Genomic DNA, 15933 nt, shown 5'->3' on the forward strand with positions numbered 1-15933 from the left:
CTAGTATAGACGCATCCTGCGGCGACAGAAGGGGATTTTCCATCACTGTAGAAAAACCACCTCCCCGAGCAATGGTAGCTAGGTTTATGAAGCATTCTTTCATCGACCTTGCTGCATCTGCACCAGGGGTTAGGTCGGTGTCACTATGGGGCTCAGAGGCATGGATTTTTTGAGGATGGTCTTCTCCTTTAAGGACCAGGGGCCTAGGACCAACCAGTCCTGTTCAATTATCAGACCTAGCTGTAAAGAGCTCAGGTGAGAGCAGAAGTTGCAGGAGGGAGGGTGGCACCTGTGACTGGCCCTGGAGCAGAGAGAGTGAAAGTCATCTGGGCCTGCAGCCTGTGTCGATCAGGGGAATCGCTTTGTTTTTCTTCGTAATTTTTCTATTTGAATTAATAAATGGTGCCCTGAAGGAAGGGGCTACAGGAGGCTTTGCCATGGTGTTGAATCCTTCCTGGGCTGGGGAGACCGGCTAGCAACCCTACGCAGACCAAACCGGCAGCGTTGATGCTTACCCCTCACCTACGGGGTGCTTCTCTGGAGTCCCCTGCTTCCCTGGACTGGCGGGTCTATATGACTCCTGTGCACAGTGGGTCTGTGTATTGGTGTCCTTTGGCCTGAGTGGTGAGTCAGTATCTGGGGCTTTGCTAGGCTGTTTCCATTAGGAGGAGAAATTGGTGATGGGAGTCAGGCATTTCTGTGGTGCAAACCTGTTTATTTCAAAGAATGAGCACAAAGTCCTGTCCCTGAAGGCAGTAGGAGCAAACAACAGCAGTCAGTTTCCTTGCTCACAGTTTCCAAGCCTGCCTTTCCAGTCAGCACTCTGCCCGGAAGAAGCTCTCTCTCTCGGCTACCTCCCAGGGCCTCGCTGACAGTGCATCTCTTGCTTTCTGCTGGCTTTCTCTGGTTCCTTACAGGCATACACACACAGAGCTGCAACCAAATCAATGCCCCAGCTGCTGGGTTTGCAATCAGTCCCCAGGGAAACCCCTCTTATTCTTCCCGAGTTAGTTCTTGCTCAAGCCTTCCAATGCAGCCCAGTGCCTTGGGCAGTGACTTCCATAGCTTCAGCTATCACTAAATAGATGGGTATTTAATTGCTCCCTCATTTAGCCTGAATGAAAGATGGATAGCATGCAGCTTCAGCAAGGTCTGTGATTGCCCATAGATCTAATCATCATCATCATCATAATTAATAAATAATACATAGATCAAACACCTGATTGCTGGCAACCAATAACCCTCTCTAACACAAGAGTATTCCTTATTCCCTGCTGTGCTGGGTGTAGCCTGATTTGGGGTGTGTTAGTAATGTTGATTTAATGTATCAACTTAATTTTCTTTTATTTAATTAATTAATATTAATAATAATTAAGTATTAATATTAATTAGTATGGGTTTAGGCTTGCCAGTCTGTTTGATCAGAAGATTAAAGTTCTTGTCCCAAACCTGGCTCTACAGAATTTATAAGGGACCCTCGGGGGTATGACAGGAAGCTCACACTCAGACAGATATACTCATAAAGACTTTTTATTAAGATCAATGAAATAGTAAGCAAATGGTAAAAGAGTCAGAGTTACAAAGTTACAGTTGTATTGCTGTTATTCAAGAGATACACAGGGCAATACAATATTATGTGCTGCAAACTGTGGTTAATACTCACACCCGGTTTTGATTCCCTGGTGCTGAAAGACACAGGACCTCACCTCTGGCAGTTCCGGTTTCTTGCGTTTTGCAGAGGTGTGCAAAGGAAGCTTACTCTCTAACTTAGTTAAAACAAAACGTAATACACAAACTGAGAATAAAGTTTAGGGAGACCAAGCTAGTCGAAAGTTTGAAAAGAAGATAAGTACGGCCTATTAATAGTTAATAGCCGTCGTAGATGGATAGCAGCAATACGTAGTTGAAGATGAAGAGAGTGAAGAGTGAAGATAGAATGAAAAGAGTGAAGTAGCCATCGTAGATCACCTCTTTTATAAGGAATAAGTCACGGAAATCCTTCCTCTTATGCCCAAGTTTCATTCCTCCCCCACAAAAATGTTAGGGTACACTTACCCCATAGGCTAATATGTATGTGCATATGGATGACAGGTACATGCACCTTTGTGGTGTTCTTGTTAAGTCTGTGGGTACAACTTTGAAAAAAACCCCTATGCCATTCTTCATTGTCTATCAGTCTAGGTAAAGGTCTTAGACATAGGCGTAGGTACTTTATCTATTTGGATATAGGATAAATAAGATAAAGGTCAACTCTGCTTTCTAGGTAAAAGGGCCCAATATAGAGATACTAACTTTGCCTTAGCTTAACATGCAGGTGTTTTTGCCTGTAGGGCTCTTGCATTACAGCCAAACTTATTTTGAATATAAATCTATAAACCTGTTACAATACATCAAATACTTAAACTTATAAGAAAAGATATATCTATGCAAGCAAGCAGATTAATCCTTGGGACTACATGGGGTTGGACTTTGGGAGTCTGTGTCTCCCTTCCTGCTTGCTCACAGAGTTTCTCTTGTGTCATTCCAGACACCAGCGACAGCGACCTCGAACTTTCATCTGTCCGGCACCAGCCAGAAGGGCTAGACCAGCTGCAGGAGCTGACCAAATTCACCAAGAAGGAGCTGCAGTCCCTGTACAGGGGCTTCAAGAACGTGAGTGTGTGTTGGGTCCTTCCCTCAGCCAAATGATCCCCGAGAACAGCTGTGCCTTGTGGCCTCTGTCGGGCTCCATCTGCTGCCCCTACGAGATTGGAAACCGAACCCTGGAGAGATGGGAGCTGGCTGAGATGCAGCCTCGGGGGCTCAGGGAGCCATGGGTGAAATTCATCCCGGTGCTGAGTGCGCGCACAAGGCCAAGGCACCACTTAAGTCCTACTGAAGCGTGGAGGGCGAGATGTTATCAGATTTGATAGGAGATGGAGTGTTTTTGGCCTGTGCCCTGTTCATCCCCTGCTCACTGAACTGAGGAGCGGGGCATGGGGTGAAGGGCATTCCTACTGCAATGTGAGAACACTCAGGCTACTATGACACTACATTCGGGAATGATTACAGCCCGTGTAGATATCCTCCAGCTAGCTGAGATCGAGTAGCAAAAGCACAGGCAGCTACGCGGGCTCGTCCTGCCCGCTCCCTGGCTGTGTCCTTGGGCAGCCACCCCCTGTCCTGCTGTGGTTTCGCTGCTATCGTTACTCCGCTCGATCAAAGCTACCGTGGGACGTCTGCACTTGCTGCCATCACACCTCTGCCTGCGGCATAGACAGACCCTGGGGGACACAGGCTGAGAGCGGAGTGTATGGCGGGGAGGGAGGAGGGTGTATTACAGACCTGAGCCACCAAACATGAGTGTGCTTGGCTGGGGGTTCTGTTCCTTCTAGGCAGGTTTTTCTACTGCGCTCATCACCGTCATTCCCGAGTGCCTTCCAGCCGTGCATTAAGCTACATGCTGAGACGTCTGTCACCATGGGGATGGGGTGGGCTTATTGCTGGGGAGAGGCGGTGCAGTGGGATGAGAATAGGCCACAAATACCAAGGTGCATGGGGGTCAGGGTTCGAGGAGGGAGCGTAAGAGCAGAGAAAAATAAAAGGAGGTATTTCTTCACACAACGCACAGTCAACCTGTGGAACTCCCTGCCAGAGGATGTTGTGAAGGCCAAGACCATAACAGGGTTAAAAAAAAACTAGCTAAGTTCATGGAGGATTGATCCATCAATGGCTATTAGCCAGGATGGGCAGGGATGGTGTCCCTAGCCTCTGTTTGCCAGAAGCTGGGAATGGGCGACAGGGGATGGATCACTTGATGATTCCCTGTTCTGTTCATTCCCTCTGGGGCACCTGGCACTGGCCACTGTTGGCAGACAGGATACTGGGCTAGATGGACCCAGTAGGGCCGTTCTTATGTTCGTATGCCCTAGGAGGACGGATGTCCTGGGTGCATTGCAGGGCAGATGCTTGTTGCATGGCAGAGCCATGGGGCGAGAGGGGAGTCGTGTTCCCAGCCAGTCCGGCTACATCTCGGTGCCTGATCTGTGGGGAGGATGATGGTCAGACCAATAGGGGGCTAACCTCCTGGCGATGACTTCCCTCCGTAGGAATGTCCCAGCGGCCTGGTAGACGAAGACACCTTCAAGCTGATCTATGCTCAGTTCTTCCCTCAGGGAGGTGAGTTTGGCACCAGTCCCCATCAAGACCTTCCCAGAGCAGGGAAAGGGTTAAATTATCTAGCGAGGCACCAGGAGCTCAGAGCCTTTATCCCAGGCTGCAGATTCCCTGTCACAACGTTGCCGATGTCCCATTGTGAGGAGAAGACTCTCGTCTGCAAAGTTCCCGAGTTCTTCCGCTGAGGCTGGGCCCCGGGAGCCAGCTGAGCACTGCGGCTAGCCCCTCGCCTGGCCTGAGCAGGGGATAAAGCAGCCCGGGGGTGTTAAAGGCGCTCGTGTTTTGCAGTGTGTAAAGTCCATTGTGCTAGGTGCGGTACCCTTGGATAATGCAGAGATGGTCCCCGCCCCAAATAGCTGTAGCTTTACAAGTCAGTTCCCATTGCTAGTGAAATAATGATCCTAGCCCCTGCCTCAGTCCGCGCTGGGATCAGAGGACGCGAGCTCCCCGGTCACCCTCACTGTGCTGTGAGATTACCCTTACCCTTTTCCACACTGGCAGCAGCTAAGAGGCAGGACGGTCCAATGGTTAGGGCCCGTGGGAAACTTGGGTTCCATTCTTTGCTCTGCCACAGACTTCTTGTGTGACCTTGGGCCTGTCTGTGCCTCAGTTTCCCGTCTGTACAATGGGGAGAACCGGCCTCCCGGGGGCGTGAGGGTAAATGTGTTTAAAGAGTATGAGGTCGAGGATGGTGGGGGTGGGGAGGAAAGTGCAGCCCTTTCACTGGGTCTCTCTTGTTTCTCCTCGCAGACGCCAGCATGTACGCCCACTTCCTGTTCAACGCCTTTGATGTGGACCGGAACGGAGCCATCTGCTTCGAGGTAAGATCCCAGCTCCCCCTTTTCAAAGGGCCAGGTGTTTAAAAAAGGTATTTAGGAACGTAAAGAATCAGCCCACATCCACAAAGGTATTTATGTGCCTAACTCCCTTTGGGAGTTTGGAAAATGTTCCCCGTTGTGGTTGGGTTTTTATTTGTATTGCAGTAGTGTCCAGAGGGTCTGATGGGGCCCCGCAGTGTTAGGTGCTGCACAAACACAGATCCCTGCCTTGGAGAGTTTGTAACCGGAGACTGCCAGCTCCTGGGGGCGAGGGCTGACTTTCTGTTCTGTGTTTGTACAGCTCCTAGCACCATCTGGTCATGAGCCGTGACTTGAGCTCCTAATAAATTGCGAGACACCAGGTGGATACAGCAGGGAGCTGGTAGGAGTGGCAGGGGGGACACTCAAGGGAACAGAGATTAGAAAGGAGGACAATGTGGTGGCTTTGCAGATATTCATGGGGGACCTCTGCCATGTACAGGGGGCAGCAGGGGAGAAATTGACCAATGGGTAGGGGTAGTCGCATCCTCCTCTCCTGATTCTGCTCCACGGTCACATCAGAGTTCTCCTCCCCTCCAGGGCAGACTGCCCCAGCCAGGGTCTCAAAGCCTCTCTTCCTGCCTGTTTCCAGCCCCTTGCATGGATTTTTTTCCCTTCTTAGCTTTGTAAAGGGGACCGCACCGGACACTCCCCATAGGAGAGCAGGGGGGTTAACCCTGGTGTCCTGCCCAGACTCCCAGCTTGGATACTCACATTCTTCCTCCCAAAATCTGCCCCCAAGCCCACCCTCTGCAACTTTTATAGGGTCACAGATGCCAGGGCCAGAAGGGACCAGTGTGATTATCCAGTCTGACCTCCTGTAAAACACAGGCCTGGGAGCTTCCCCCAAAGTAATTTCTAGAGCAGATCTGTTAGAAAAACATCCAGACCTGACTTAAAAATTATAAGTGATGGAGAATCCGCCCTGCCCCTTAGTACATTGTTTCCAAGGCTAATTACCCTCCCTGCTAAAAATGGACGCCGTCCTTCCAGTCTGAATTTGTCTAGCTTCAGATGGATCCGGAGGGCCTGGTTCTGCTTTTCAGTGCTGTAAATTCGAAATGACTCTGTTCAAATCGGTATGTGTGTGTGTGTGTGGGGGGGTGTTAAAATGGCCTAAGTGAGAGAAAAATCAGGCCCACTCATTCTTGGCTCCCTGTCCTAAAGCGTTGTGCGGTGGCTGCTGCACATTGTGAAACAACCGCTGCATTCAACCCCAGAGGTGGCTGCATTTCAGTGCTGGGTGGAGTGATTCATACATATACAAAAAGTGCCAACACACCTTTAATGATCACAAGCAATCAGGGCCTCAGCATTACATCTTGTCCAGCAAGGGCACCGCCCCTGGAAGTGCTGTGTCCCGTAGCACTATTGAGGCGTTGGTTCAGGAACACAAGCTCCTATTGACTCCCCAGCACCTGTCCTGCCACTCTCGAGCTCCCCTCCCAGTACAGAAGGACCTCAGAGTTACGAACACCTGGAGAATGAAGGTTGTTTGGCACTCAGAAATGTTCATTACTCTGAACAAAACGTTACGGTGGTTCTTTCAAAAGTTTACAACTGAACATTGACTAAATACACCTTTGAAACTTTACTATGCAGAAGAAAAATGCTGCTTTTGCTTTATTATTTTAGTAGTTTATATTTAACACAGTACTGTGCTGTATTTACTGGGTTTTTTTGGTCTCTGCTACTGCCCGGTTGTGTACTTCTGGTTCCCAATGAGGTGTGTGGCTGACTGGTCAGTTCGTAACTCCGGTGTTTGTAACTCTGAGGTTCTAGGCATGCCTGCTTAGCTTGAGATGTAGTCTTCCAGCTCAGCTCTCTATGTGAGAGCAGAGTGCACAGGGTAATACATCAGACAGTATTTTTATTGTGGGGCATAAAGCCTATATAACCAGGTTAGGTCCTGTTTTGTTAGTCATTCAAAATTAGCGGATCATAAGATCAAAAAGCCTTGGGTTGATTTTTCTCATTTGTTTACCTCACCGTTCATACATGCAATGTATATCTATAGTGTTCAAACAGTCAAATGTCCAATGAACTGTGGGATTGTTTTAAATAAAGACGATATAGAAATGTAAGATCACACTCAAATGAGTGTGTGTGTACATAAAATCATTCTTTTATTTAGTAAATGGATGTAACACAAATCTCTCAGCCAGCCAGCCACCAAAATGCCTTTTATTTCATTTCTACACTGGGGAAGAGGCAGTTAATGATTTTCATTTGGTTATTTGTGCTCCCTGCCAGACGCGCTGAGCAGTAAGGAACCAAAGAGGAGGGGTTTTTTCGTATTATTATTGTCAACGAGGGGCTTTCGGGCTCAGGTGGGTAGCGAGGCGACTAAAAATAGATCCAGCCGAGAACAGAAACAGGATCGATAGGAAAAATACCAGGAGAGTTTCATGGTCGATAACATTTCCGCTTCACCCTTTAAAGGGTCAAGAGCCGCCCCCTTTTAAAGAGCAAGTCCCAGGCACCAGCTGCAAAACCGTTTTTTTTCTTGGGGCGTTGGTTGCGGGGTGGTGGTGCGGGGAGGGTTTGCTTGCTATATTTTGCAGTTGTCCATGTGCTGGGTTGTTGGTCTGTCCTACTAGGTCTCTGCTTCATTCTCTGTTCCAGGATTTCGTCGTCGGCCTCTCCATCTTGCTCCGTGGGACCGTGCACGAAAAGTTGAACTGGGCTTTTAACCTCTATGATATTAACAAGGACGGCTACATCACCAAGGAGGTACCTGCAGCTGGGCTGAGGGGAATGTGGCTGCGGGTATGCGTGAGGTTCGGAAGGAGACACATGAATCTGTGGGGGCTCCGTATCAGAGACAGGGGCATCTGGAGGTGGAAATGAGTAAGAGTACCACAGCCCACAGCAGGTGTGGTACTTACGTCTACGGAGGGTCTGAGTCAGAGATGGGAGCTCCAAAGGCGGTAGGAGCATGAGTGTGTGTCTGTGCTAGCTAGGGCCCAGGGGGAATCTGAATAAAGTTCAATCTCAGAGACCCCATGAAGTGGGAGTGGTTTGGAGACAGGCAGGCCAGGCCTGCTGTGTGACCGTACGCCACGACAGGAGCCCGTAGGATGGGAAGGAGCTGAGAGTTTGGGTGAGGAGCACAAATGGAGGCCCTGAGGCAGGATCCCTGCAGGTATGGATCGGATTCAGAAGTTTTAGTGGTACAACTGGGTTTGAGGGATCCCCTCCGCGAGCTAGGTGGGGGGCATAATGGGGGGCGGAGTTATTTCTCCAGGCAGTGACAGGCTCCAGTCCTGGTTCAGGCTGATATTTTCCGTCTTGGGGGGCCTACTCTTGGGCTCTTGGAACTGTTTCTTGGGTTGGCCTGAGGCTGCCTTTGACGGTGGTGGAAGCTTTGGCCGCTCCGCACCTCTGAGAATGAATCAGGCTACTTCAGGGTGCCTCATTTTAGGCACCTGAGGTTGAAAAGGTCTGGCCGTTCGGGTGCTTTGTTCCAGCTGGCGGTAGTGGCTGCTTGAGTTTTGCCATATGTGAGACCTCAGCTCCCACCGGGCCACCTCCATGGCCTTGACAAGGCAACAGCCTCTTTCCATGTGTCCATAAAACCCCAACTTTATCCCCCTTCCGCTAGATCAGTGTGTGAGCCCTCGTGAAGCCCATAGGGCTAGAATAACAGCTGAAATCACCAGGCCAGGCCGTGACCATATGTCAGAGGCTGGGAGAGAACTATGAGCAAATGTGGCTTTCTTTGGTGGTGTACCATATGGCTACCTGACACGGACCTGGTTTACTCATTAAACCTGTGATGCTTCTCACTTCCTGTGGGTCACATCCTGGCCCCACTGAAATCAATGACTAAACTCACGTTGACATCACTGGGTCCACGACTTGGTCCTGTGTGACAAGTTTGTGATGAGTCAGCAGAATTCTGTAGGTTCCCGTGCTGGATATTCCTGCTGTGAGCCTCTGGAAGCCGCTTCCTCCCCATCCTACTGGCCTAGCTTCCCCATGCTGGTGAGGAGCACCGGTTTGCTTTGGTGCTGCTGGTCGAGGCATCTGGAGCCTACTGCCTGCCCTAGCATTGTCTGTGTCAATGCTCCGCTCCCTTGTGGTTTGTTTACCAAAGCGAGGTTCACATCATGCACTGAGACAGTTTATGGAAGTATTTGGTCCCTGGCTATGCTCTGTGGTACCATAATAGGGGCCATGTTTGCGACACTGGAAAAGCACTGCCAAAATTCTGCCCCTTGGATGTGCATTCAACTCCCAAATGTGAAGACAGGCTTGAGACAATAATCCATATGACGCCACATGGCGCAACAAAGCAGGAGACAGTTCCTCATCTAGACGCAGCCTCCCCTTCTTCAGGTTTGTAGGAGACTTAAATGGCAAAGACTCAACTGGCTGCATCTCCAGAGGCTTCAGCAAGATGCAGCGCTGCCTGCCAGGAGACCTCGGGGGGTTAGTTCAGTGAAGGAGCCATCCTTAGCTTTAGGAAGAAGTGCCCCAGGATTACTAATGACCACACGTAGTCAGGACATGAGTTCTGTGTCCTGATGCACTGCCAACAGCACAGACCTCCACAGCACCCTTCCCGCATGGCGGACCCCACTGCTGTATCCGTAACACCACCGTGGGACCCTGAACGCACGTATCCCCTCCTCAATCCTCAGCATCACTTCCTGCAGCCCCACGGTGCTCCCTGGAGGTCTCTCGTCTAAAACCCAGACCGACCCTGCTTACCTCGACAAGGTCACGGCACAAGAGAATAGGTGACTGTTAACTAGCACTTATCCTCAGTCGATCTCCCCAGTTTACAGATGGGGAAACTGAGGCACAGAGCGGCGATGTGATTTGCCCAAGGTCACCCAGCAGGCCAGTGGCAGAGCTGGGAATTAAACCCCCCAGGTCTCCTGAGTCCAGTGCTCCGTCCACTAGACCGTACTGCTGCCATTTGCCTGGAGGTGGGCAATAGGGATGGCTGGGATACTCCTAAAATCCCCGGGCTCCCACTGCGCAATGGTTTCTCCCACTGCCTTGCTCGATGGAGTTAACCCCTCCTCGGGGATGCAGCTCACAGGGCCTGCCTGGAAACCCGTCGTTTCGCCCTCGTGATTTTCCATTGGCCCTGACGCCGACCTGAACCTGGCCGAGACCGGGGGACGGTGGTGGGCTTTGTTTGGGCTTCCTCCCTGTGCTCAGTGCGTCTCTCTCTTTCTCTGCCAGGAGATGCTGGCGATCATGAAGTCCATTTACGACATGATGGGCCGCTACACGTACCCAATCGTCAGGGACGATGCCCCCGTAGAGCACGTGGAGAAGTTCTTCCAGGTAAGCCAGCTCGCACGCGTCTGGGAGTAGAAACCTTTTGCTAACCAGGGCAGCGGGCCTGGCCCATAGACCCATAGGTTCCAAGTTAGCCAGAGGGCGGATGGGCCTGAGTCCTCCAAAAGCTGGGCGCAGAGGGCCTGATTCTGGTCTTGCTTATCCTGGTGTAACTAGGGTGACCAGATGTCCTGATTTTATAGGGAAAGTCCTGATTTTTGGGTCTTTTTCTTATAGGCTCCTATTACCCCCCCACCCCCATCCCGATTTTTCACACTTGCTGTCTGGTCACCCTAGGTGTAACTCAGGAGTGGTGTCTCAGAAGACAATGAAATCACAGGTCCTGACTTGTATTTTTCCCGGTGGGGGCTCCAGCCCCACTCTGCTTGAGGCTCCGCCCCTTCCCACAAGGCCCAGCCTTTGCTCTGCCTTTTCCCACCCCCACTCCGCGCTTTCCCCCGAGGCCCCCCTCGCCCACCAGCCGCTCCCCCCTCTTCCCCCCGCCCAACAGCTTTCACCCACCAAACAGCTGATCGGTGGAGAGCCCGGGCCAGAACCAGTGTGGCTGGTGGGTGCTGAAAACCCCCTATTTTTTTCCCTGGGTGCTTGAGCCTCGGAGCCCCCACGGAGTTGGCGCCCATGAGTGGAATTATGCCGGGGTGGAAAGGGTGTGGGCGTGGGATTAGCTTCACCAACACAAGGGCAGATGCAGATTCCCACATGGCTGCGGGCAGGAGGCAGATGGCGGGGCTGTGGCTGGCGATCCCGCTGCAGACCCTGGCAGCTGCAGAGCATGGGCCCCATTAGGGACTCTTGATGAGGATTCACTGAGATTGGGTTACAAGCCACAGACACACTCCGGTCCCGGGGGGGCTGCTCCATTACAGGCCTTAGGCCTGGGCTGGCAGGTAGGAAGGAGGACTGGTTGGGAGGAGCGTCACTGATGGGGGCTCACAGCCATAGGGCAGAATGCAGGCAGAGAGAGGCCATTCCCAGGCCTGCCAGGATTGCAGGAAGGTGGACTTTTAGGGTACAGGCGGGCACGGCTTGGTTGCAGGGGTGGGGGGATGAGCGTGTTCTTGCACCTAGGCACAGATTCGCCGGGACCATCACCCACGCGCCTGCTGAGCATCGCTTTTCTGTTTCAGAAAATGGACAGAAATCGGGACGGCGTGGTGACAATCGAGGAGTTTTTAGAGACCTGTCTAAAGGTGAGCAGGTCGCTGCTGTGGATTCTTCATCGCCCTCCTGGTCCTGCAGATCCCTCCTCCTCTTCCTCCTGACCACGTCCCTGACCCCTCTATAGGATTCAGAGCCCATCTTACCCATCTTCCTTTCCTAGAAGCCATCTTACCAATTTGTCCAGTGCATTCTCCAGCCAGGACACTGATTCATCTGACCCTCCAAATTCCAGTCACACCATTTCTAATCCCTTTTGACTGCAGCTTCCCCCCGTCCAGATCCTCTCCTCTTGTGTAACGCGAGCTGTGGGGTTACACATGTTGATTCCTGCTGTGGAGGCACTTACTGCATAAGCGAAGAGGGGATGGAGCTGTTGTAGGGAGACAGGAGACCAGACCAAGCTCCATTAAGAGCAGGTTGACTTAATTCACGGAGCATGCCCATGTGTGCATGGTAGCACATGAACAGTGCTAGATGATGCACATTGACTCAGTAATGATCCTTAGCTAATTTCATCAGCAGACCTCAAAGCACCGTCCAAAGCAGGTCAGTCCTACTATCCCTAATGAGAAAACCGGCACAGAAAGAGGACGGGACTTCCCCAAGTTCACCCAGTAGGCCAGTATTAGAACTCCAGTTCTGACAACTGCCAGTCTAATGTACAGACCACACCTCTGTCAGATATATTGTTATTATTACAGTAGAGATTAAGAGGCCCCAGCCAACCAGTTTCCCATTGGTAGGCACTGAACAGACGTGTGTTAATCCCTGCCCCAAAGGGTTTACAATCCCAAAGAGCAGGGAAGGGAAACTGAGGCACAGAGAGGGCAGTGACTTGCCCAAGGTGTCACAGCAGGCCAGTGGCAGGGCTGAGATTAGCACCCAAATCTCCTGTCTCCCAAGCCGCTTCCTCATTCACTGAACCACAAATCTCCATTGGTCGTGTTGTTTCTGAACCATTGCCCTGGCCTTTCTCTCTCCTCTCCTTCCAGGACGAGAACATCATGAGCTCCATGCAGCTGTTCGAGAATGTGATCTAGAATGTGATCTCGTCTCTCCCGCGCGGCTGCCTCCTGGCCTGCGCACAGACGGACGCCTCTGTCTATCTCTCTCGTTAAGCACACACACATCTTTATGAGAAGAAAAACAAACTCTTTTTATATTTAAAAAAAAAAACAACAACAACAACAACAAAATAAATAAAAGAGGACGTGATCATGTTTGCTCCCAACACTGACCGGATTCTCACTTGAAGGGCAAGAGGAGACAGAAAGAGATTAGGTTTCATGGGTTTGTCTGACCTAGCAGGGGGATTGGCTAGCTCTCCCCTAGGATATAGCAAGGGAATGCTGCACAGCATCAAATACCACCTGTGAGAAAGAGACCAGCCTCGTGGATTAAGCTCAGCACTTCTCGCATGGTAGTGGGATGGAAAGGACGTTTGCATGTGGGAGGTGGAGTTCTTCTCACTAGCACCAAGTGAGAACCTGGCAATGAGGCAGTTACTGGGTTCCATCAGGAAAAGGAGGGAGAGGCAGTTACTGAAGAAGAAATAGATCTCAGCTGGCACAATTTGGCATAACTCCATGGACTTCATACCCCCATTGCGAAATCTTCAACTGAACTCCATCAATTTTCACCAGCTGAGGACCCGCTCCTCACTTTTCCATGTGCAGGCAGCTCCTGGGCCAAGATCCTGGAACCTGAATGAAGCAACAGAGGGTCCTGTGGCACCTTTGGGACTAACAGAAGTATTGGGAGCATAAGCTTTCGTGGGTAAGAACCTCACTTCTTCAGATGCAAGTAATGGAAATCTCTAGAGGCAGGTATATATCAGTGTGGAGATAACGAGGTTAGTTCAATCAGGGAGGGTGAGGTGCTCTGCTAGCAGTTGAGGTGTGAACACCAAGGGAGGAGAAACTGTTTCTGTAGTTGGATAGCCATTCACAGTCTTTACTGGAACCTGAATGTGTCTTTACTGGAACCTGAATGTGTCACAGTCTATACTGGAACCTGAATGTGTCTCAGCTGAGAGAGGACTGTCTGTGGATGTCTGAACAGAAGACATTACTGGCTGTTGGGAATCATCTCCAGAATTTCAGTTCTAAAAGCACAAGAGCGTCCATTCAAAGGCAGGTTCCACATCGTGTGTGAATGTTAGAGAGTGTACAGAGCCTTCTAGGTCCCCAGAGAAGGGAAGCAAAGGAAGAAGCTAGCACACCTTCTCTCCAATCACATTGAGAATGAATGTCCCTCCACCTGCAACTGTACGGGAGAACGAGGTATCTTCACTCAGGAAACTGGAACTGGGGCGATCTGCAACAAAGAAACAGGATTTGAATTTCCTGAAGCAGAAGTACAAGCACAAATACCCTGGCGCTTCCAAACTGGAGGAAGAGATGGGCCCGCGCTGCCACGTTTTGGAGCTGAAATTTTCCATCGTTTTCCACCGGTCCGTCATTTCCATCAGATCTGGTTCAAATATCTATTGACTGCACTTGAGGGTTATGCTGGAAAACTGTTATTCTGTGGGATGGACAGTGTTGTGTAACCACGTTGGTCCCAGGGTGTGTGAGAGACAAGGTGGTTGAGGTACAACCTATTATAAGTCCAACTTCTGTTGGTGGAGAGGGCAAGCTTTTGAGGTACATGGAGACAGAGGAAGATATTACCTCACCCATCTTGTCTCTTCTGTGACACTGAAAGCTGACAGGCGGTGACTTACGAATATGCCCAAAGCTCCGTGCTGCAGTTGAAAGTCAAATAGGGCGTGAAATATCACCTATCTCTGGGGGAACGATGACAAGGTTTGGTTTGAGGGACTGTTTTTTTGTTTTGTTTTTTTTAACAAGTGACTATTTTTAGGCATTACACATGTTGTTTCCGGGACTGAGATGAGATCTGCCACTAGGCGAACAAGTCTTGAAAGAGGCCAGAGAGTTGGAAAAGCCAGCTGGAAATCAGCGCATGTAGGGCTAGACAAGTCACCGGTCATCGGGTTTGGTAGGGAAAAGAGGAGGTAGGTTGGTAGCTCTGCAACCAAGAGGGTGTCATCCTCAAGATCCAAGTCAGGGATAAGTCAGTACAGTCCCTAATGAGGAACTTTCTAAGTAGCTGGATGCTCCATCTCACTGGGATTTCCTGTTGGCCATGTCAGAGTCACAGAGCCGTGGGGCTATCTGTTTCCATGCCAGTAGAAATCCCCTAGATGAGGTGCCCTAGAGAAACAACAAGGAGTCTGGTGGCACCTTAAAGACTAACAAATTTATTTGGGCATAAGCTTTCGTGAGTAAAAACCTCACTTTCCCCTTTCAGTTCCTTTAGTAACCTTGGATGGGTCTGGTTATTGAATGACCCTGCCTCGCTGGGGGTGGAACAGTCTCTGGTTAGAAGAGCACCAAGCCTGAGAAATAGTCTCTGGATCTGCAGTGGGGAAGAGTCCACCAAACACGTTGGGGAAGAGAAGGTGTCCTGGTGGAAGTTGTCACCGATGCTTAAACTAGTGCAGGCTCTGCCTTTTTCTCCCAGGCCTTCCCCTCGGATACAACCTGATCCACCTTTACCCCCCACTACCCCCAAGTCCAGCCTCACTTCCCAGATCTGAACTAGCACTAGGATCCAGACTTTTAACCACTCAGACTCAGTCCTCATCTTCCTCTCAACCTCTCTCAGTGCCCAAAGGCCCAGATCAGTCTGTTTCTGTCTCCCACTGCCAAGAAGGCTCTGAATTCCGGCCGTCTCTCCCTCTCCTCTATCCTAAGCCCTCTCCCGGAGGCTGTGAGTTTGCACTCGATACTTCCTGACATATGTAAGTATAAGGAATGGCCGCATGTCTCACTAGCAGTAGCCTTTACTCCAGTGCCCCTAATCTCACGCCCACCCTCTCAGCACAACCTGGGGAGACAGTCGTCGGTTCCTGTTCTCTGTAACTACTTGATATTCAGTCACTGTATATTTTAATAAAATAAACTTAAAAAAAAAAAAGAGTCTCCCATCCATTTTGCTTCCTTCTCTAGCATTAAATACCAGCTGCTTCTGTATCCAAATCCTTCCCATGCCATGAAACACAGCTGATAGCATGAACACGGTTCCATTCTTGCTTTCTATCCTGGGCCTCTCTTTGCATATCCAGCTGACTACATGGCTGCAAATGCCAGAGCAGCACTTGGGATGGGCCATGTTATGGAGTGTGAGTATTGGACACCCTGGAGCTTGGAGGTATGGAACAACTCTGCTGAGCATCATGCACTGAGCGGGTGATGCCCTTGCAAGGCTGGTTGATTCATGCCTTGGGACAAGCTCAGGCGTTTTCCTGTGGGACTCTGTGCTTGGAAGAAGTGACACTACAACGTGACAGAAAGGGTCACCCTTGATGAGAGAGTCCTGACCCACGGTGCCGCCCCGCTTTGCTAAGAACGCGCCTGCAGCACCCTGCGCCATG

The 15933-nt window shown here is 50.6% G+C and overlaps 1 protein-coding gene across 4 annotated transcripts in view; it reads left to right on the forward strand.

The window, feature by feature from the left end:
• The window catches only part of KCNIP3 (potassium voltage-gated channel interacting protein 3), a 90787-nt gene extending 75322 nt beyond the window's left edge, over positions 1–15465 (forward strand). For all 4 annotated transcript variants that reach the window (XM_054020910.1, XM_054020912.1, XM_054020913.1 and 1 more), the window contains 7 exons: positions 2528–2652; positions 4089–4158; positions 4906–4976; positions 7638–7745; positions 10212–10316; positions 11459–11521; positions 12485–15465. In XM_054020910.1, coding sequence (XP_053876885.1) covers positions 2528–2652; positions 4089–4158; positions 4906–4976; positions 7638–7745; positions 10212–10316; positions 11459–11521; positions 12485–12532 — 590 coding nt within the window. In that variant the 3' untranslated portion in view covers positions 12533–15465. The remainder of the gene's footprint in view (positions 1–2527; positions 2653–4088; positions 4159–4905; positions 4977–7637; positions 7746–10211; positions 10317–11458; positions 11522–12484) is intronic.
• Positions 15466–15933: the final 468 nt, after the last annotated feature.

The sequence above is a fragment of the Malaclemys terrapin genome, chromosome 2, assembly GCF_027887155.1.
Source record: "Malaclemys terrapin pileata isolate rMalTer1 chromosome 2, rMalTer1.hap1, whole genome shotgun sequence".
NCBI lineage: Eukaryota > Metazoa > Chordata > Testudines > Emydidae > Malaclemys > Malaclemys terrapin.